This window comes from Geospiza fortis, unplaced genomic scaffold, assembly GCF_000277835.1.
Source record: "Geospiza fortis unplaced genomic scaffold, GeoFor_1.0 scaffold130, whole genome shotgun sequence".
NCBI classification, from domain to species: Eukaryota; Metazoa; Chordata; class Aves; order Passeriformes; family Thraupidae; genus Geospiza; species Geospiza fortis.
In genome coordinates, this window is record NW_005054300.1 from 2,851,648 (window position 1) to 2,873,253 (window position 21,606).

General features: G+C 39.0%; 1 protein-coding gene across 1 annotated transcript in view; it reads left to right on the top strand.

Moving 5' to 3' along the window:
- Nucleotides 1-21,606, top strand: part of SORCS1 (sortilin related VPS10 domain containing receptor 1) — a 218,782-nt gene that overhangs the window by 113,358 nt on the left and 83,818 nt on the right. Inside the window, exons 4-5 of the mRNA XM_031062725.1 lie at nt 2,581-2,739; nt 16,534-16,607. Of these exons, the coding sequence (XP_030918585.1) occupies nt 2,581-2,739; nt 16,534-16,607 (233 nt within the window). The remainder of the gene's footprint in view (nt 1-2,580; nt 2,740-16,533; nt 16,608-21,606) is intronic.

A 21,606-nucleotide genomic window follows, 5' to 3' on the forward strand; every position in this document is an offset into this window, starting at 1 on the left:
ATAATGCTGAAAGCTGGTCTCATAGTTAGCAATCTGACTGGTGGATAGAGTCATCCATCAGCTCCGTGCTCTGTCTCCCACTCTCTGTGCCCTTGCGTAAATTCATGGCAGTGGCACAGCTCTGCCACATCTGAGGTGCTGTTGGCATACAAACAAAACCGGTGTGTCCTGGGGCACTTTTACGTGCAGCATGGCTGGTTATCACAATGCAAAGCCAAGGCTTTTGGAGAGCAGAGAAAACAAAGTGCTCATACCCCAGGGTGGTAGTTAGCAGATTAAAGCCAAAGTCAGCAGTGTCTGAAAATCTGTTTAGGCACTTAACTTTTATTGATTGGGTGAAGTATTAGGTGCTTCAGTGTCTCAACAGTCTCTCCTTCCATTCCCTTTTTAAGAAATGCAGATAAGAGCGCTTTCACACTTCAGAGGAGTGGCCTAACACAAAATGTGTTAAGGTAGTGATGTGCTTGGATGTGACAGTGATGAGGTCAGATCAGTTCCTTGTCCAGGTAGGAGGAAGTATGTGAGACTAGAGTGGGTCTTGATTAACAGCTTGCCTTAGAGGCACAATCCAAAGCCAGTGACAAGACTCTTATTAACTTCAGGCAGCTCGGATCAAGCCCATTGATTTGTGCTTATTTCTGCTCTAGTTGCTCTAGTCCAAATTAATGCTGTGCTGTGATATTTCCAAATACCAACATAAACAAAATCCACTCAAGAAGGTAGTCATAAAAAATAGGAAAATCATAATGCTTGAATCACAGTACTGAATCAATAAACATTAAACATAGGAACCTGGCCCCAGAAATTAGTGTGATAAGAAAAAGGAACCAACTGATAAACATCATGATTTTTGGCTTCAGAAGCTGGATAGGCTCCTTAGTGACAGTATCTTATATTTATATATATTGATAGTTTGATTATTAATCCTTTCTGTGTAACTTCTGTCATCTCTCAGTCTTTATTTTGGAAATCACATTAATTATATGCTTGGAATATTTGAAAGTGTTAAATGAAAATAAAAATGTTTAAAAATGCATATTTTCATTACTAATTTCTAAAGTAAATCAGATATAATAGGAGATTCTACCTTTATGTTACAATGGAAACATTACCCTATTTTATGTTAGAGATACAGTGGGGTTGGGTAACTGGTCTGAGATTATTCAGGATCTGAAAGTTCAGGGGTTTTGCAGAACCCCCAGCTTTTAAGTCAAAGGCCAAATAGTTATGCTACCAAGGAGGTTTCTAGAGACAGAAAAAAGATTTTGCAGCTGCTCAGTTATGAAAGACATATTCTGTTTAGATTATATGTGTGTTTACACCTTCACATACAATAGCTCTTTGGCATCTGGTGTCTCACAGACACCAGATGCTATGCTTCCTTATAATTCCTAGGTAGCAAGTTAAGTTGTGTCTAACTCTCTCTGGCTAAATGAAAGAGGAGAAGGAAATGAAGTGTGCAGTGCTCAAACCCAGACAGGAATTTTTTTCTGAGAAATGCCAGGTGTGGATATTTTCATTTCAGGCTTGTCTAAAAACAGATCAGTGTTTGCCATTTGCAAAGCAACTTAGAAAAAATAAAATAAAAACGCTAATGATTCAAGCCTTTAATACCTTTCAAAGGCAAATATTCTTTAAAACTTTCCACGTTTTTCAGTCATGATGCCTTATTCCCACTTTTCATGTTTTTCAGTCATGATGCCTTATTCCCATTCCTTAGGGGTATTGTGCTGTTGCTTGCTGAAATACTGGAACAATCTCTATTTACTGCTCAGACCTGTATATTCCTTCATGCAGAGACACATGAGAGGAGTACCTCATTATTGCCACTGGTTCATCAGCAGTGCAGATAAATTAATACCACAGCTAATGGGGTGAAGTAGATACTACAACTCTCAGTCGTGCATCTTTTGTCACTCCTAAACTAGCACTCCTGGTCAAAGCTAGAAAGCAAATTTACTATGCAGAGATTATTTTTGATACACTACCAAATCTATAATTCAAAGCACCGTAGAAACTGGAGGTGGAAAGAACCCAGCATGTTATCAAATGTGTTCTCATGCCAAAGCAAGACTGCTTGTTGCAGACAGCCAGGTAATATTTTAAGCAGTCAAACTGCCTTCTCTGAAATTTCTGCCAGAATCTAACAAAGCCCACCATTAGAGATCAACCTCTCTCCTCTCTCTGTGTTTTGGATTTCTTTTCTTAACACCTTTTTGTCTGCCACTCCAATAGATCATTCTTGAAAACCTGGCACTGTGCCTGTCTGGTAACTTCTGTGCTCTAGTGTTGAAAATTTCAGGTTTAATTTTTCAAATAGGCTAAGCACAGCTTCATTTAGGTCTGGTTGAACTAGTGGCAGAATCATTCTGCCTATTTGATCATATGTTATGTGTTTATATACATAGCTGAAACATACTGTTTTCATTACTGAAACATTGGCTAAAGTAGTTTTGACATTACACTGAAGCAGTTTGTAATGGTCATATATAATAAGCTTTTCTGAAGTTCCTAGCTGCTTGCTTAGTTTTCCATCTGACTCCTCTTAACCATTGTATTTTCACTCTCCCTTCCATATAGATTATGCTGCTGACTGATCCAGAAGTTGAAAGCAGCTTATTAATCAGTTCTGATGAAGGAGCCACCTATCAAAAATACCGTCTGAACTTCTACATCCACAGTCTGCTCTTCCACCCCAAACAGGAGGATTGGATCTTAGCCTACAGCCAAGATCAGAAGGTAAGAGTTGTGGCTTGGTTTGCCTGGGGAGAACCCAGAGCTTCCCCATCTCTCTGTGCAACTGCTGCAGAGCATTCAGGGCAGGCTTCAGGGTGACCCTAGGACAGTCTCTGGAAATTCCAGTGTGGTATTTCCAAGCAGGAAACGTTGACCAAGCCTCAATGTAAAGGTCAAAGTAAAGGATGTGGGCATCTGCTGTGTTCCTGGGGCCTAGCCCTCTATTACTGATCTGGCAGTCTGTGTTTATTCATCCATCCTTTTGGCAATATTGTGTGACAGGCAATGGGCAGAGAAGACAGCTAGGATCCTTCACAAACCTCTAATGAGGCTTTTGGCCTCTTATTCGACAATTCTTTTCCTCCAGTTTAGTATCAGCTCCAAGAACAGTATAAGACACTCCTTGTTCTTCTCTGGTTGGCGTATTTTCAAGTAGTTTTTTGATTTTCTAAGAGGAAAAAGTAGCACTGAATCAATTTCCTTTGAAATCCAGTTCCCTCAATATGGGTAATCCATCAGCCAAATAAATATGCTGTGAGATTTGCCTTCATTTTTTGCTGCCCAACCTAGCAAAACAACACAGGACTTTTTTGTGGAGAACTCATTGTTGGAATTTTTTGAAAATCAGACACATCAATACAAGTCAGTTTTCTTACGGCGAAGGGTTTGATAGACCTCAATCTGTTTAGTTCAACAAAAAGCATATTGAAGGAAAACTATATTGTTGCACATAAATGTTTCTATGGGGGAAGACAAATCATAGGAGAAACCATTTCAATTTAGTGATAAAAACTTCTAACAAAAATTGATGGTTAGGAGTCAGTGGCAGATAAACTCAGCTGTAAAGTAACTAGCCTTTGGAGCACACTGCTCAGAGAAATTGCTGATTTCACATCCTGACGTTTTAAAGTTTTATGAATAAACCTGGAAAAAGACCAGAAGAGTTTGTTGAGCTCCCAGCAAGGGTAAAAGAGTGAAATATTTTGACATTTAGCATATAGGCTTTTACACAAAGTAATTTAGTGGTCTCTTTTTTGTTTTTGTGTATGATGTAAGAATAGAATCTGTAAATATAATTGATAAGCTAACTATTGGCTGAATTTTTCAGGTTATACATTAATGTAAGGATCAACATAAAAGTTTGAAATCTGTGATGTTTTCTATCTGTGTAGTTAAATTAATTGTAAAATAATTAAACTACTAATTTTAATTTTGCGCAAATTAGGCTTGGGATTACAGTAAGCCTGAGAAAACAAAGGCATAAGGAAACTAAGTAGGTAAGGTTGCAAAATTATTGTATTGAAATTTTTGGAATATTTTCTTCCTTCACTTTAGACTCAAAACCAGAATCCTTCCAGGACTGTAGCTTAATACCCTTTGCAACTGAGAAATGCATCTTGCTTCCTAATTCTTTCTGTACAGTCAGTTGCATGCATTACTTTTCACTCACCCCTCTCACAGCATTTTGTAGAGTGTGCTATGGTTATATTCTGTTCAGAGGAATGTACAGATTAAATTATTTCTCTGTGTTCAGTGTGTAATTAGACAAGGCCAAAAGGTTTCCTTTCCCTTGTAGCTGTTGAATTCTCTGGACTGATATGAAACAGAACAGAAGCTGGTCTCTGATGTCTTTTTAGGACCATTGGAATGAAACTTACAGTGTTTAATAACAGGAAATTTATTACATGAAAATCAATGAAACTTTCAGAGGGAGCTTTGTCAAATAAAAGTAGCATATAGTAGAAAATTCATTTCAATTGCTAGAGTATTCAGTCTCGTCAGGAAATAATTCTGAATTAGAGACCATACAGCTAAGGCTTATTTAATTTATGATTGATGGCTACCAAGAAGTATATCATCACTATTTCATTGAAAATGCGTCCTCTTCCACAGACTCCTTGAAGACAATCTGGATATAAGAACACAGGGTCTGTTTGTGTGAACATGAATTTATGGGGGCGGTGTTGGAGTTGTGTGTATGGGATGTGTGTGAGGTGTTTGGGGAGAAAGGATGTAGGCTGTATTATAAAATTTTTTTGTTATGGAATTGATTAGCAAATTGAATAACTGTTGGTAATTCAATACTGTAGTTACAAGACAAAAATCAGGTAGCACAAAGTCTGTAGATCTGTACCAATTAAGTCCAAAATAGAATTTTAAAAGTACACTGAATGGGTATGAGTCACAGACCTGGTTTCTACTTTAAAGCCTAATGAACACATTTTCTGACTTAGACAAGCTTTGCCCAAGAACTGTAGAGGGTAACCAGCAGGCAAAGAGCATTAATCAGCTTGGACTAAATTGAATGTAACTCTAGAACTAAGGGTCAAGTTCAGCCTATGGCTAAGTGTAAATGACTCCCATTGGTTTTGTGTTTGTGTATCCGAAGGCAGAATTTTCTCAGAGTAATTAAGAAGTCCTGCAGGTATTTAGATAATTGCAATGGGAACTGAGGGGTGCTTTACAACAAATGACACTGCTGTTAGCTATTTCCTGATCCTGTGCTAAGGCTGTATTTAAGGGAAGAGAGTCCATTACTCCTTGGATTCCAGGCACTGTGTACACACTGACTTGAGAGTCACCCAAGGAGCAAGGGAAACGTATCTGCATGGTAAGGAATTTACATTTTGGTGCCACTAACTTGTATGCTGCTGACTGAAGAGGTTATGAGGGTTTTCTTGATGAGGACTTGGAAGAGTAAATTGTATTTTGACCAGTTAGGATTGGCGCAGTCATTTAATTTTGCTGTTGACAGGCGGTAGGTGATAATCAACTAGAAAACACTTTTACATACTTCTAGCAAGCCACTTGATTGTTGTCATCCATTTGCATTGTGTCCTTGCAGCAAATGGGATGGGGAAAATCAGGTGGTGAATAGAGCAAGAGCTGGAGGGGCAGGAATCACATTGGATCTGGACTGTTTTGGTTCTCAGGAGTTGTCCATCCAATTAAGGATTGATGAGGGTGAAGCCAACAGGAGTGGAGGCCTTTCATTGCTCAGTTGTAATAAACAGTTCGTGGGTCACACAGAATCATCCCTCAATCTCTTCCCAGCCCACTGAGTCTTATCGCTGTGATCAGACCTTTTCTTGTTGGTTTGAATAGGGGTTTACTCAATGGCCGGGAAATCTGTTTTAGCTGAAGTAATTTTATGTCCCAGTTTCTTGGGTGTTGATTGTGAGTGTATGTGGTTAATTACTGGGGTTCAGCTGATGAACAATAACTCATTAAGCTTCAGTGACTCGGTTGCTTTTGTTCACATATCTTTCTCCTGTGTCTCTGCCTTGGGCAGTGGACTTGAATTACCACTGCTGACAGACCAGTCCCTAATTCAGTCATGGCTTTTTCCTGCCAGTCTTGAGAAGAAAAAAGAGCAGCAAACCATCTGCTGCCTGCACTAATTGCTTCATGATTGCATTAATTGTTCAGGCTGAAAGTACAGTTGTTACTTGGCTGATTCTTACCACATAATTGCAGAACTACTGCATGCCTCTCCATTTTCTGCATAAAGGAGTTAGTTACAAATCAGAAGGAAACTCCAGACACAGTAAAGCAGTGCTTGTGAGGCAAAGGCTTTTTGGAGGTCTTATACATGTAAGCTCTCATGAGTTTAATCAGCTTGCTTGTAGAATGAGGGGCTGTTATTTTATGGGAGTATTACTTATGTATTACTGTGTAATCTTCAAAAGTGGTTTGCTGTGTAATCAGACCGTGGAATGTAAGAGCCTCTAGTTCATGTGGAGACATCTTCTGCTATTCAGATGGGTCAGGCACACAGAGGAGTGGTTAGTAATCAGCCAGGAATAACAGAGCTATTTGGAGAGATGAAATAAAGGTGAAATTGGGAAACACAAGTCAGACAGGCAAAATGCAGAGTCGTAATTGCCCAGCTTGGGAATAAATGCACAAAGGCACTCAAGTACTGAAAGGCAGCAACAGAGGCTGAAAAACAGGTTTAAAACTGACTTGTTGTTGTTGCTTCTTCATTCCTATTTAAAAGTAACTATTGAAAAGCAAGACACCCCAAATTAAAGGAGCCCTGTCAGCATAGCACTAGTAAATGAAAAGGTTTATGTTTTGGGTTTTTTTTCTTTATTCATTTTTGGTCTTTTCCAAATGTCTGGTTCCATCTGCCTACCTTTGTTTACTGTGTTGGTTTGAATATTCATGCTGAAGATGAATATTAGGGACTGATACTTGTCTGTATTTCTAAAGTGTTGAAATTTGGCAAATCAGAATTCTGATACTTTTGGGACGACATATCTTCTGAAATCAAACCATATCATCTTCATTTTCCTGCATTAAAGGGTGTCCACTGCTCATGCATGTAAGTGGAAGAGAAAGGTATTCTTATATCTGGGATGACAGAGAAACCACTTAGAGAAGAGATACAAATTCATATGGCCACAGGATGTCTGTGAGAGAGCAGGCCAACACTTAAAAGTACCTTCAGCCTCATCTATCCCTGTGTTTTGCTCTAATACTTGTGTCTGACAGTAGAGTATCTGCCATAGATGTAGCCAGAATTCACTCTTCAAGATGTGATGGGCTACTCTGATTGCACTGCGTAATTTTAAAACCTTTCATTTCACTGCATTAGGATCTTTTTAGGGTGTATCTGCTTGGAAAAGCATCACAAACAGAACCTCTAGGAGTTCCTTTCAATATAAATTATTCTTTTTCTATTTACACACTCTCCGTTTCAATGGTAATAGTAATTTATGACTTCGACCAGAGAAGGGACAATAAAATCCAGATTAATTTTCTCAGAAATTGCATCATAGGTAAAAAACAAAAGAAAAAAAAAAGAAAAACAAAAACCCAAGCAAAACAACTAACAAAAAACCCTCAAAACCAAAACAAACAAACCAAATGAACCAACAAAACAACAACAAACAAAACCAACTGAAACTAACAAGCAAAACCCCCCCAAAAACCCCCAAAAACCAAACAAAACCAAAAAAAACCACACCAAAAACCCAAAAAAAAACCAAAAACCTGTTACCATCCAGTGACCTCCTTTTGGTGTGGTGTTTTGTGTTTTTTTCTTGCTACACTGCTGACAGCAGTAGTGACAACAATTCAGAGGACTATTCACTTGGGCTAATGTTAGCTGAGGGAGGCTAATCCCATCTAAAATTAATGGAGAGGAAAAAAGCTTCTCTAGAGTGGTAAGCATTAGCCACTTTGAGTCATCCTCTGGAAAAGCCTATCTCTTGACAGGCTGTGGACACAACCAGGGAACTCGTTTGCATAAAGCTAACATCAGCCTGTGTGAATAACTCTCCCTTTCCCTGTGGCATCACTCCTGCAACAGTCTGCACTATTTGTGTTAATATTTGGGGCACCACTAATAATCCAAGCCAGTTTTCCAGCAGACCTGGTACTCTTTGATGCACATTGTTGAAGATGGAAAAAGTAACAAGTAATTTCCATATTAAAAGTTGTTTGCCCCAGCTTTTGCAGCACTGCACTTCCTGCTTGATCTTAGATATCTCTTCTGGGTTACCAGCACTTGTGCCAGGGATGCATAGGGCTTTCCTCAGGAAAGAAAGCCTTGTGACTGCTGGTCCCTGTTTTTAAGGCATTCCCTGTGGTCAGGTTTTTAAGCAAGTGATGCACACAAATCCCCTCATGTGTAGATAGGGCTGTGTGTGAGGACTCGAAACACAGATACCTGTTGGGCATCATGGGTGATAACACATCTTGCGCACAATCCTTTCCAAATATCCCTTGCTATCTCTAAGCAAATTGAAAAGTTTGGTGGCAGCCAGCATTCTGAAAATAAGCAAGGAAGAGACATCAAAAGAATAATAATGATGCCAGGTTGTATCTTCTTTTCTTTTTTTTTTTTCTTTCCTTTTTAAATGGACCATAAGCCGGTGTCGAAAGTGTGTTGAAAAATATAGTTTCCTAGAGTACCCATCAGCCTTTTGCAGACCTCTCTAAGCATAATGTGCTGGAGAACAATTTAAAATAAAGAATGGAATTAAAAGCGATAGGAATTTCTAATGTTGTTTCCTACACTAATAATAAAGACAAAAAAAAAAATCAACTAGCAGAGCCCAGTGGAAGTTAGATTTCTGGGCCAGGAGTGTGATCAGTGAATCATAAGGAAAGACTTTCAAGCAGTAATCACTGTGCTCTTCACCACTGACTCACTCATCTTTAGGCAAATCAATATATCCTTGCTTATCCATCTGTATAAACATCGGCACTCTGTACCCTTAGAGAACTTGTTCTTTTTCTGGTTTTAGATCCTGGATACATACTTTAGTTAAGGATAGATCTGTTATTTCTCTGCAAGATTTTCTGTGCTCTATATAACTCCACTTTTCCTACTTCCATGAAAAAAAAGACTTTTTCCATTCCATCAGAGTTGGATATTTCACTGGATTAGGACTAAAGACGTACTCCATTTTGCTGGATGTGCTACTGAACTCTGTGGTGTTGAGCAACTTCCATCACTTTTCTGTACATGACTCACCTCTGTTTTCTCTGTCATTTGGTTGAGTGCAATCTCCAAAATGTCTCCAGTTTCTTATTATACAAAGTGCCTGTCAACACTAAATTCACTCGAAACCGTAGGTTTTAATATAATGCAAATGACGAACAATAATTTATTTTTACATTTAAAGCTGTGCATGTGTGCATGAAAATTCTGACACTTTGCCCTAAATTCTGCTGTAGTAAGCCTTTCCTCTTCTGTTCTCATTCAAATACGGTGCACTTTTTAAACAAAAATGTGCTTATTTATTGCAGTTATCTAAGCAATTATGAATCTACTTAGTAAATTTACAACACAGCAGAAAGTAGCTGCTGGGTACCCTGTTGCCTGTAACAGAAATATCCCAGAGAAGGGATTTAACCTTGAGGACAACATACTAAGTGGAGTGGTAAATTCATCATCCCTTGGACTTGAGATTGGGTGTCTTTCCAAACGATACAATCTAGTTCAGCCATCAGTTGTTGGCCTGAATAATTCTCTCTACTGCCTGAGTTACTGGTAAAGATGGCGCAGCATCTGTTAGGAGGAGAACACACTGATGGTATTAGAGGCTCCTTCTGTCTTTAAAATATATATGCCAGTCAGAGTCCTTTAAATACTGCCTGGTAAAAAATATGTTTCCTGTCGCTTTTTTAGCATGTGAGCTGAATGAACTGGGGACATCATCCTAATGCAGCTGCTTGCTTGCAAACTGCCACAAAATCAGAATACTGGCTGATGTGGCTCATAGCTGACAGTGTGTGAGGAGTTAATGAGGGACAGGTGGGAAGAAAGCACTGTGGCAGTGGTCACAAGAGTTCTTGAATGAGGCAAGAGACATGAATGTCGACTCCATGTTCAGAAGGCTTGATTTATTATTTTATTATATATATATATTACATTATAACTATACCAAAAAGAAATAGAAGGAAAGGTTTCCTCAGAAGCTAGCTAAGCTAAGAATAGAATAGAAAAGAATGATAAAAAAGGCAGCTGGCTCTGACAGAGCGAGAGCCAGCTCTGCTGTGAGTGGTCACCGGATCCAAACATCCACAGGAGACCAATCACGGATCCAGGGTCATCTTCAGGGTGCTTTGATGTGCTGAACATGCACAAAAGCAATTGCTGTGTTAGGACCAAACCAGACATCTCTGCGAGGCAGTAGCATGTGGTTCATCAGCAAAAGCAGCTGCAGAGCTGCAGACATCACTGGTGTTTGAACAGGCTGTGAAGCAGGTATCTGACAGCTTTATCACTCTGATGTGTTTCCATCAGCATTCAATAAGCACCAATTATTGGGTAACCTTATTGATGGTTCTGCGTGCATGATTAATGCATTGCCTGCAGCTTAAAATGTTCAAAGTCTATAGAGCGTCCTGTGAACTTTATTGCTTCAAGGATATTTAAGCTTCTTAACAGTGGAACTTACAAATAAATCAGAGATTAGGGAAGTAAATGAGTATCAGCTCTGTAGCCCATTTCTGTAAGTTTTATTTTAGGAAAGAAATACCATGCATGATTTCAGGTTCTTTTTTATACAAAACATACTGTTCTTTTAAATGCAGTTTAGAAGAGAAAAACCTGGTCCGTAGTCTGATTCAGGGAATAGCAGCATGCCTCCCAACCTTTGGCTGCTCTGAAGAAGAAATGCCCTGTGCAGCAATGTCTTTAAATGTAATGTACTTTGTTTGGTAGCCACGTAAGCTGCACTGGATGCATGTGGGGAGCATGTGTCCATCCAAATCCCTGTTCATTCCATTTCATTCCTATTTTGAGATGTCTCTTTTGCCACTCTGGAAACTTCTCTTCCACTGTGATAATTTTTCATCCAACAGATAGAGTCAGGGGCAAAGGGGTGTGAAAGACCATAAAGGATTCTTGTCTATGCCTATATAAATATGTTCAATCTGAAGTCCTTCTCTGATGCACTTACCCCAGACTGTATAGAAAGCAAAAGAAATGCAAGAGAGATTTAAATTGGAGAAGTACATCACCAAATTGCAGCAATCCACATGATGCCTTCTCTACTGCTCTTTGCTTTCCTGAAATTGTAGATCAGTTCAAAATATGGTCTGTCACAGTTTAATAATACTTGAAAAATGCTCTTATGAACAATGAGAATGATGACTGAAACCTTGTAGAAAACTAGAATTTCTTCAAATGCACCTGCATTTGTAGTAGTAGTAAAAGTAGTAGTGGTACAGTACAATTTATCAGCAATATAAAATTTCTTCTGCATAAATGAATGAGAAGAAGGACTTGCTGGCATATATTTCAAATAGTGTTGTTGCATCTTCAGAAAAAAATATTGTCTTTATCCGGTTGGACTCTGTTAGTTAAAGCTAAACTGCTTTTGGGATGTTGCATTCCCTGGTGAATTTGAAATTTGAGGAAAAGAAAGATCTCTCAAAATATATATATGGTTGCAAAAACTGTGGCTAAGGTGCACTGGTGTTTTGAGGATTTTTGTATGTGAATGAATGGTGTGTGAAGGGGTAAGGGGGAAACAGCATGAATAGCATTAGTTTTAATCATCTCATAGAAACACGAGGAAGTGTAAGAGTCAAGAAGTCAGCATAGGTGAAGAAAGTACCAGGAGCAGTGGCTAGTAGAAACCTTCTCATGGAATTAGAGGTGAATTTGAATCAAACCCAGTGATATCAAAGCTGTTCTGAGCTAATTTTCCATTTGCATCTGAGTTTTTTTTGGTCAATAATGTAGTGTAGATTGATATTTTTTGGTCTGATCTGTGTCCAGGGAGAATGAGTTGAGAGTGCACGGAAATTAGAGGTGAGAGAAAGAGCCTTTTCTTTTTTGAATATTAGACCAAAGCTGGCAAACCCAGTCAACTCAGACTCCATGCTGTATTCCGTTATGAAATGTTTAGGGGGAATCTCCAAAGTAAAAGAGAAATAATAGCAACTACTGACTTTCTCAAAGTATTTCCCTAATGTCACTTCCAACACGAAATTTAAATCACCCTTTATTTAACCAGGTTTTGAATTTCTATGTGCATATTTTTTCTTCCATGAGATTAAATAATTGTCTAAAATTTAATATCCTCATCAGCATAGGAAGCACGTGGAACTGCCACATGATTCAAGATCTGTGTGTGAAGGAGCATCAGAATCAAATATTTAATCAATTATTTTAAATGCTGAATGATGAAACATCATGGACACTCAGGGTCAGTTGTATCTGCATCAATCTGTAAAGGCACTAAAGGGAAGATGGAGGCACAAGACATTCCTCACAAAGCAGCTTTGGCTAGGAAGAGTAATCTGTTGAAAACATTAAGGGTGATGATAAGTCTTGACTGGCATAATGACCCTTTAGATGGTGTTATATCAGAATGGGTGGGTCAAATAAAACCCAGTTATTCTTAATGGAAAATTTTGGGAAAAAAATCACATTTTCTCCTTATATTTTATAGAATTTAGTTGGGTTTTTTGTACTGTGAAATGCGAAAGAAAAAATTAGTCAAGTCTGAAGTTGGTGCTGGAAAGACTGGGAAATTAGAAGGGGAAAAGAATAATACATGGCACTGTATGCTGCTGTTACCTGAATATCCCAGAGCATTTCAAGGTGACGCTTATACTACCCCTAAGAAATACATGAGCAGCTCTTGGGCTTCTCATGCAGGCTGGGAAACAAAAAATAAGGGAGGGGGAGTATCATATCGTGCCTGGTGTAGATAAGGAAAGAAGTTGAGTTGTCAGATGTCAGCTTTGCTACTCCCAGAGACAGTGGTGTCGTGTTGTGAGAGGGCTGGGGAATTGTCTCACCATTCAAAGGGTTTATTTGAATCTCTGCTCAGCCTCAGAAGGTATTTGTAACCTCAGAACAGCCTTTTCTTTTCTTTTCCTTTGCATTTCTTTTCTCTTATATAAATGAGGTAGGTGGTAGGTTTCTACTTCACAGAATATTAAGATTTAAAAAAGCAAAACAAAGCAAACCCAGACTATTTAATGGTTGTTACACAATCTGCATATTACACAGAAAAATAAATGTAGAAGAGAAGAAGCAAGAAGAGGATTATTCCCTGATGCACAAGGGTCAAATCTGAGATCAATACAAAATTTGTACTTCATAACGGTTTTGTCTCCATGAAAACAGAAATGTCAGCTTGGCTCTCAGATGAAAACATACAATAAAAATGTAATAGGTTCGTTTTCTATCTGTGCTTGAAAAATAAGTGCATCAAAGAACATTTTCTGACTTCATTCTAATAATGCAAATTGTCATCAGACAGCAGTGCTTGCCAAAGAAAACAAAATGTCATCTTTGAAGGGACTGCATGCACAAGGCTATCACAAGAAGTCCCAGGAGAGAGAGGGATTTTGTAACAAGAGCAAAATGCCATGCTGGGTTTAAAAAATATCCATTCAAGCACTACAGTTGCTAAAAGGGGAAAAATAATCCCAGCTGGATCATAACCGATACTTGACAGAAACATAGCCTTCAAAGACTTCTTTTTTTTCAGTCCAACTGAATTAACTAGGTTTAAAAATTAATGATACTTAGAATAAAATATCTGAAAAAATCCTTATTGCAATTTTTTGGGGGGCAGGTGGGGTGGTCATCCAAAAGGCAGGGAATTCCCTCTTTGCTAAAGATACATTAGTGCTGCATGGTCTGCTGTGAGTCAGTAAAGGCCAAAACTGGTGCTGAGATAATGGCAGAGGATGAAAAACCTTCTAATGTCTGGTTATAAAAGTGTCTTATCAAAGACAATGAGAGCTTTGGATATGGGCTCCCGGGGAGCTGGTGTTTCCCTTTGAGAGCTGTTGCCTTTTCTCACATGCTGTCTCCAGCTCACTGGGCACTGGCTTCTAATTTAAACAGTCCAGCCCTCACAGTAGAATTGCTGGATCCGTTTCTTACCTTTGAAACAGATTTAGAAACTCTGGCATTTCTCCCCTTTTTTGCCTGAATCACGTCTTCCTCAGGGCACAGATCAGGAGAAAGCAGGGCTGTCTGGGTGCTGTGCAGCATCACAGCCTCTGTTCCTGTGGGGGAGTTGAAGGATGCTCCAGGTCAGGGCCCCTCTGGAGGAAGAGCTGTGCTGGAAGAGCCAGAGGGAAGCTGTGGCACCAGGGCTGTCAAGCACCTGGCACTGCAGTGGGACTGCAGGAGGGGAGGAGGGTGCTACACCAGCACAGAGAAAGCTTTTGCAGGCTGTGATTAATTCATTCTGAGCGCCGTTACTGTCACCAGCAAATTCAGAGAGGGAATAACCTGCTTATTAGGGAATAGCAACTTATTAGTTGTGTTCAGGGAAACCAGAGAGGGATAAGGGTGAGAGATAAAAAGTGGGAAAACAAGATTCAGTATGATGACTTCAGCTGTGGGAGCATCAGTGTCCCTGGAAAGCTTGCATCCTGTTTATCTCTGGTCTGGAAATACAGAGGTATTTGCTGAGTTTGGATTGCTCCCTGTTCTTAATTAAAGGATCACATGAGCTTTATTGAAACTTAAATTACTGTATGTCAAACACAGTGCTTAGCACAGAAGAAACTACCATGAAAAGAAAAACTGACATCAGTGAGATAATAGATAATAGCAATAGCTTATTGTTGTCATGTTTATATTTGCTGCAATTATTAAAAAAGGTCCAGAAATGGATTTTGAGTGTGAGGGAGGGAAAATATTTCCTGTAGTGGTAAAGTTTTTGAATAGATGACCTTAAATCACTTCAAAGTGTTTGTTCAGTGTTCTAAAAGATTTTATATAATTGCCAAAAAGAAAAGTGTTCCTTTGTTATAGTTAGTGTTTCCTAAAATTTCAAATAAAAATAGATCTATAATCTTCTACTTAAGGTAAAATAAGACTCACTGAAATTTTAAAATTGGATGCTCTTCTAGCCACAGAACTAAACTGTTTTTCCCTCTTCTTACTCTTGTTATCTTCTGTCCCTTCCACCTTCTTCCCTCTCTCTTCTTTGACAGTGTTCAAGAGAAAGGGAGATGAAAGAGGTGAATTTTTAGCTTTAATATTTCAAAGTAAATTTTGACACATGCCAGTCTACTCTTTACTAAAAAGCTATTTCAGTTAGTTTCTCCATGTTCTTAAAAGTTTTTAACATAGGAAAGGTATGGATGTTGGGTTTTGCATTTGGAATCAATATCCAAATAAGTAGACCTCAAAGTTTTTTTGTATCTCAGTCTCATAATTCTTAAAATACATTCACATAATCTTTTTTAATGAACGCAAAGCTTTTAAATGATCATTTTTTCTTCTGGTATTCTCAAAGACATCCATCTTTCCTACCAATCCACAGCCACTTCATGTTCCAAAAAAATTTGCCATAGTTTGCACATAAAAATTCAGGTCATCTGCATTTTATGCAAAATCCTTTAAGAGATGTCATGAAAAGAGTGATAATAGTTCAAAAAACAATGTCCAACATCTGTCTTGCCAGAAAAGGGGACTGACCAAGTCTACCAGGCAAAGAAAGGAGGGGAAACAGGATGAATCTGCAAGAAAAGTGTAGGGCTGACTGCCTCTCAGTCCTTCCACATGACAAATTTGAAGCTAAATTAAGCAAAAGAAATAACAGAACCCAAGTGGTCCTTTCCTCTACTGGCCTTCTGAGAATTACTTGATGGCAGCACTTAGGGAGAGCAGCTGTTTGTAAGTGCTCTGTAATAGTAACATTCGTATATCATTCCACAAAGACATGACAGAGGATTTATAATACCTGTAACATGCCTTTTTGCTGACCTTTCTCAGGCTGGTTTGGTATTTATCATTGGAAGATTTTCTGAAAAGATTCATGTATTTGGATATTGTTTGCGTAACCAAATGAGGAGGAGCTGTCACGTTGTTGGCAGGAGAATGACAAGAGCAGAGGGAGGATCACACATTGTTTCTTTGGAACAAGTAACTTGTTCTGTTTCAGTTCATCCAGTCCTGCAAGGGAGGTCTAGACATGTTAGAACATTGTTTGGTGTCAGACTGACAAAACTTCCTAAGGATGGCACTGCTAATGGAAAAACAATGATCTTCTGAACATAATATTGAGGAAGGCAACTGGATGATGAATTTTCATTCAGGGCAGGTTGCTGGGTTTACCTGTAAAGTGATCCCTCAGGTAGTACCAGTTGTGTCCCATATCACACATCCCAGTATTCTCTATGCCAATAAAAGATACCACAGATATGTTTCAGCTGCCCCAGGTGTGTCTCTTCGAGACTGAGATGAATAGAAGTCCAAGTCACTGTCTCAGAAGTGGTAAAGGGTTTTTCAGGTTAATTTCTCTGGTATCTTTGTGTTTCACTGTGATTCATGACTGTTTGTTTTGTCCACAGTTATTCAGTTCTGTGGAGTTTGGCAGAAGATGGCTGCTTCTTCATGAGGGAGTTACACCCAACAGGTTCTACTGGTAAGAGCAAAACTCTCTTCATGATTTCCTTGGCACAACTTCCCCACACATGCAGGGGTGTTAGAATGAAGTCTTGAAGACAATGTGGCTGAATACAGTCTGCACTGCTGATTTGTTGAGATGAATTCAGAACTGGTATGAAAGGGGCATTATGTGTTTACACGACATTGGAATAGTGGGTCTTTGATCTAAGAGTCATGCAGAACTGAAATATGCTGAATAATAGTCTGAGCAAAGCATTGATTTGGGATGGGAGAATGAAGAGTTCAGGCTGGTCCTGCTACAGTTAAGGGACAAAGCCTGAAGTCTTGGAGGACATCAGCATTTCTGCCACAGATAGACTTCCTCCAGAGCCTGGTGTTGTGCTTTTAATTACTGTTAGACCTGCTTAGCCCTTGAAAGTGAGCATGTTTCCACTAGACAGGTATCAGTGTAACTTTGACTTAGATGGAAAAGAAGACTGAGAGATGAAGAAGACATTGAACTTTTTTTTCCCTGCAAACATGGTTGTATAGTCCAAATCAAATACAAGGTTTTCTTGTGTTTTGGTGTAAGCCTGTGGGACTTCTCAGCAATTCCTTATGGAGGCCTTAGTCTGCCTGTGAGCAGAAATGGGCTTGTGTCCTGTGAATATGCCTTTAGAACAGAAGCTTTTGATAAAATAGTAATCTTGAAATTGGGAGGAGTTGAACCAATGATTAAAATGAGACCAGCATGGTAGTTTCTAAACTATAAATTTATGTCAAACCCACAGGTTTTGAACATAGCAAGATTCATGAGTGGTTCAGTCAAATATTTTCTTTTAATTTATAAAAGAAGGAAGAGCTCTAGGTCAAATTTACTTCTAAAGTTGAATTTATATTTGGTCTGCAAAGGATAGACCGGAGATTTTGTTTGCTGCTTCTGCTTTTTAATTCTTTCCCAGAACCTGTGTTAGCTGAAGCTAATGCAAGCTAAATTCCATTTTTAACTTAAATTCATTGCGGTGGGAGTGTCTGTATAGATAGTCACAAGTGTGTTTATATCACTATTTCTTTCCTGCAGAACTCCTAACAGGGTCTCAAAATGTCAGATACAAACACAGATCTCTATACATCTTCTGTTTTTTCTGGGTTAAAAAAAGCAGAAAGTCATAGAAATCTGGGTACCTTGTCATTGAGACATCCAACAAAATTGTAATTGCTGAAGTGGCTCAGAGGGCTGAAAAGAGTGTCCCTGTTCCTGAACCCCCATGTCCTGTGTAATACTCCAAACCTTTTGAAGTTTTCTGCCATTGCTTACAGTTCTGGTTTATTGTGAAATGAGCTGATGGATGCCTGCAATAAGAAAAATGTTGAAGTTATAATTTTCCCTTTCTGTGGAGCTCAAATTTGAAGGCCTCATAGAACCTAACAAATAAGAGAACTTAGGCTTGGAGCTTCAAAGGCAAACAGCAACTTAAAAGATTAAAAAATATTCCAACCACCCATCCAATTGCCCTACAGCCATTCACAAAGCGTGAAAATGCAAGTCTGTATTTTCACCTTGAACAGAATGCCCCTTGCAGAACACACCTCAGTGTAAGCTAAACTGTACTTTTGCTGTCAAAAGTGAGAATAATACAACTTGTGGAGACACTGTTGCATCTCATTCTGGCATATTTATAATGATTTTAGGACAAAAAATAATTCTAGCTGCAATCCTATGGACAATGTCAGTCTTCAAGCACATCCACAGCAGAAAGCAGCTGTGTCTGTGTGATTGAGAGCACCACAGAGAGCAGCACTGGACTTTAATATGCATTTCCATTCTGTGCAGCCAGGTACTCGAGGATCCAGCAGCACTGAAATGCTGAATCAGAAGGGAATCCCTTTGCACTCCAGGCGTGTTCACAGTTGGCAAAAAGGGAACTGGGGCCTAAGAGGGTGCAGAAGTACAGTTGAAATCCAGATTTCTGCAGCACCATCTCTGTAGCCAGTGCTGGTGTACAAGTTGGGTAAAGCCTTGCTCAGTGCCCTGTGATTTTTTGTTGGTTGGGCTGTTTTAATTTATTACTGTGTATTTTGGCTTGTATGCAGAGTGTAATCAGCCTGAGAAGTGAGAAGACTGACTTAACTTATTCTCAAGAGTGGAAATAAATAGTGAAGTAAAATGTCCTGAAGTCACAACTTAAAGCAGAATGTGGGGATACTCTCTCCTGTTCCTGGCTTTATTTAAATCAAATGTCTTTGAAGGGATCAACCAGGACACAGCTGTCCTGGGCTGAGAATGAGGGAAATATTCTGGTATCTAAGGAAGGCTGAGGAGTTGCTTTAGTACAAATTACTTCCAGTACTCTCTAAACTAGGGCTTCTCTAAAATTGGAAGACACAAAGCAAGGCCTCTGGCATCAGGCCTTCCTGAGGCTGCATTTAGTTATGCTCCTTGTTTTGACAGGGAAGATGCACCTGGAAGACTTTAAAGACTTTTACATGGGTTTGAATGGTTGATGAAAGCAAAAATGCATTTTCCTGATTGCTCACTGATATTTTCATTGCCATTTTAGCTTGTTATGTTGTCTTGTAAATAGCTTTTGGGTCACTCAAAAGCCTTGTGAATAAACTCCACTGAGCTTGCTAGTTTTAGTCTTGAGAAGGCTCTCCCTGCAAACACTGCCAGAGAAGCTGTAGTGTCTTTTACAGCTGCATTTCTTGTATCTGTTGCCAAGAGAATTTTCTTCTTTATTTGCTTATTTTTGGCTGCTTTGTGAAGCACCTCTTCCTCCTACCACTCCAGAGAAATTTAAACCCCTGAAGAAAAACAGTCTGATGATGCTTGCTACATAACTCTAAGAAAACACTCTGTAGACAGAACTCAGTTCCTTGTAGGCCACATGTACTTTTTATTCTTTCATCCTCTGTTTCATAAAGAGGAGACATTAATATGGAAACAAAATATTTTTTATTCAAAGCTCTTCTGTTCCCGCTTTTCATTCTTCCACCTGGAGCTCTAAGTGATGCCCTGACATCCACATGTGTGATGAAAGAGCTGTAGTGTCACTCTGTGAAAGGAGATGTCAGGTGGGAGATGAGCAGATGAAGTCAAACCTTTAAAATGAGAGGTGACTGGAGACTTCTTGGCTTAAAAACGTCCCACCAAAAACCAAAATAAAACAAATGTTGGAAAAAGAGATCTGTCATTTTCTACCTCATTAAAACATTGTTAGGACACACTTGTGGCCGGGCAGGCTTTAGTGATGGGCTGCTCTAACTGATGCCTCTAATAATTTCTGTAATTTGGGTATCTCACATACCTGTTTGCATAATCTAGGGATGTGGAGGAGGTATACTGAATAAAATGTACTCCCCTCAGAAAGCCAACCACATATTGTGTGTCAGGTGGAGACTTGGAAGAATCCACACTGCATACAGGCAGTGTATGCAGTGACACAGCAGTTCTGTATCAACAATTTTCATGTGTGTTGTTATTTTTCCAGTAGCTTCTTGAGATTTTGCTGTTCAACGTACTGTGACAGAAAAATGCATGCAAGTTATCAATGTACTTGGTGATTCTGGAACTGTGTGCTCTGTGAAAATACCCTAATTACTAGGAAGGAGTATTCTAAGCAATATTAATTCAGCAGTGTATTACAGAAACAAGTTAATATACATGGATTATTACTGATAGCACAGTGTTTACTAACGTAGTTGGCATTAGGGAGAGAGAATGCAGTAGATCCTGGTTAAAAGAGTTGGATAAAAATGTTTCATTTAAATACTTCTGAGTTTATTTTTGTGATGCTTGGTGATTTTTGGTATACACTCCTATTGTGGAATTTTGCTGGTGTAGATGCTGGTTTGTAGTGAATACAGATGTGAACATAATTGGTGAACCAGTTGCACTGAGTTGCTTTTTTCTTCCTTTTTTAGAGTGGTTCAGTCAACTAGTTAAAGTTCAGTAGTGATACTATGTGACTTGCAAATCCAAACATCCATGGCCAGCAGTTGCAGAAAAATTGCTCAAAGTGCATATAGTCCTATATGGCCAAAATATAAATTTGCTGGTCATTAAAAGCTAGGTTTTTATTCTGGTCCTCAGATCAAGTCATGCACTCCACCAGAAATTATTTCATTAAAGTCAGTAAGTCATTAGAGCTGGCCCTAAAAAAAAAAAAAAATTAAAAAAATTAAAATTTGTCAAAATGTAATAGTTTTTAATAAAAATGAGATGTTTTTCTGAAAAGATTCTCATCTAATTCTAATCAAAACTTAACCTTGAGAAACTTGGAGGGGGAGGAAAGAAATAAAATCAAATAATAAAAGTGTCCTAAAAACTAACATAAAATGAACAATAGAAAAGCCCAACCAGTAAATTAGGTCATCAGATCACAATCATTATCTCTACCAGTGGTATTGATTTTATTTTCTACTTGAGTGTTGCACCCAGACAAGCAAGTAGGAGAAATACAAAAATAATAGCGCTCCATACTTCGAGAAGATTGGAAGGCTGTAATAACAAGAGGGCTGGAGCACCTCTCCTGTGAGACTGAGACGTGGAGATGTTCAGTCTGGAGAAGAGAAGGCTCTGGGGACACCTGAGCACCTTCCAGTGCCTGAAAAGGGCTACAAGAGAGCTGGAGAGGGTCTTTTGCCAAGGCCTTGGAGTGATATTGACAAGGGGTAATGGCTTCAAGCTGAAGAAGAGCAGGTCTAGATTAAATATTGGGAGGAAGTTCTTTACTTTTGGGGTGGTGGGGCATTGGCACAGGTTGCCCAGAGACGCTGTGGAAGTTGGAAGTGTTGAAGGCCAAGTTGGATGGGGCTTTGAGCAGCCTGATTGGTGGAGGGTGTCCCTGCCTGTGGCAGGAGAGCTGGAACTAGAGATGATCTTTAGGATCCACTCCAACCCACGTGATTTATGATTTCCAGTAGCATCACATGTCCACAATGTTAATGATTCCTTGAAGAAATGAAAGGAGAGATTTCAGTTTGGTAAGAGGTGTTGCTGGGTCTCCTCTTATGTTTTTCTGAGTATGAGCAGA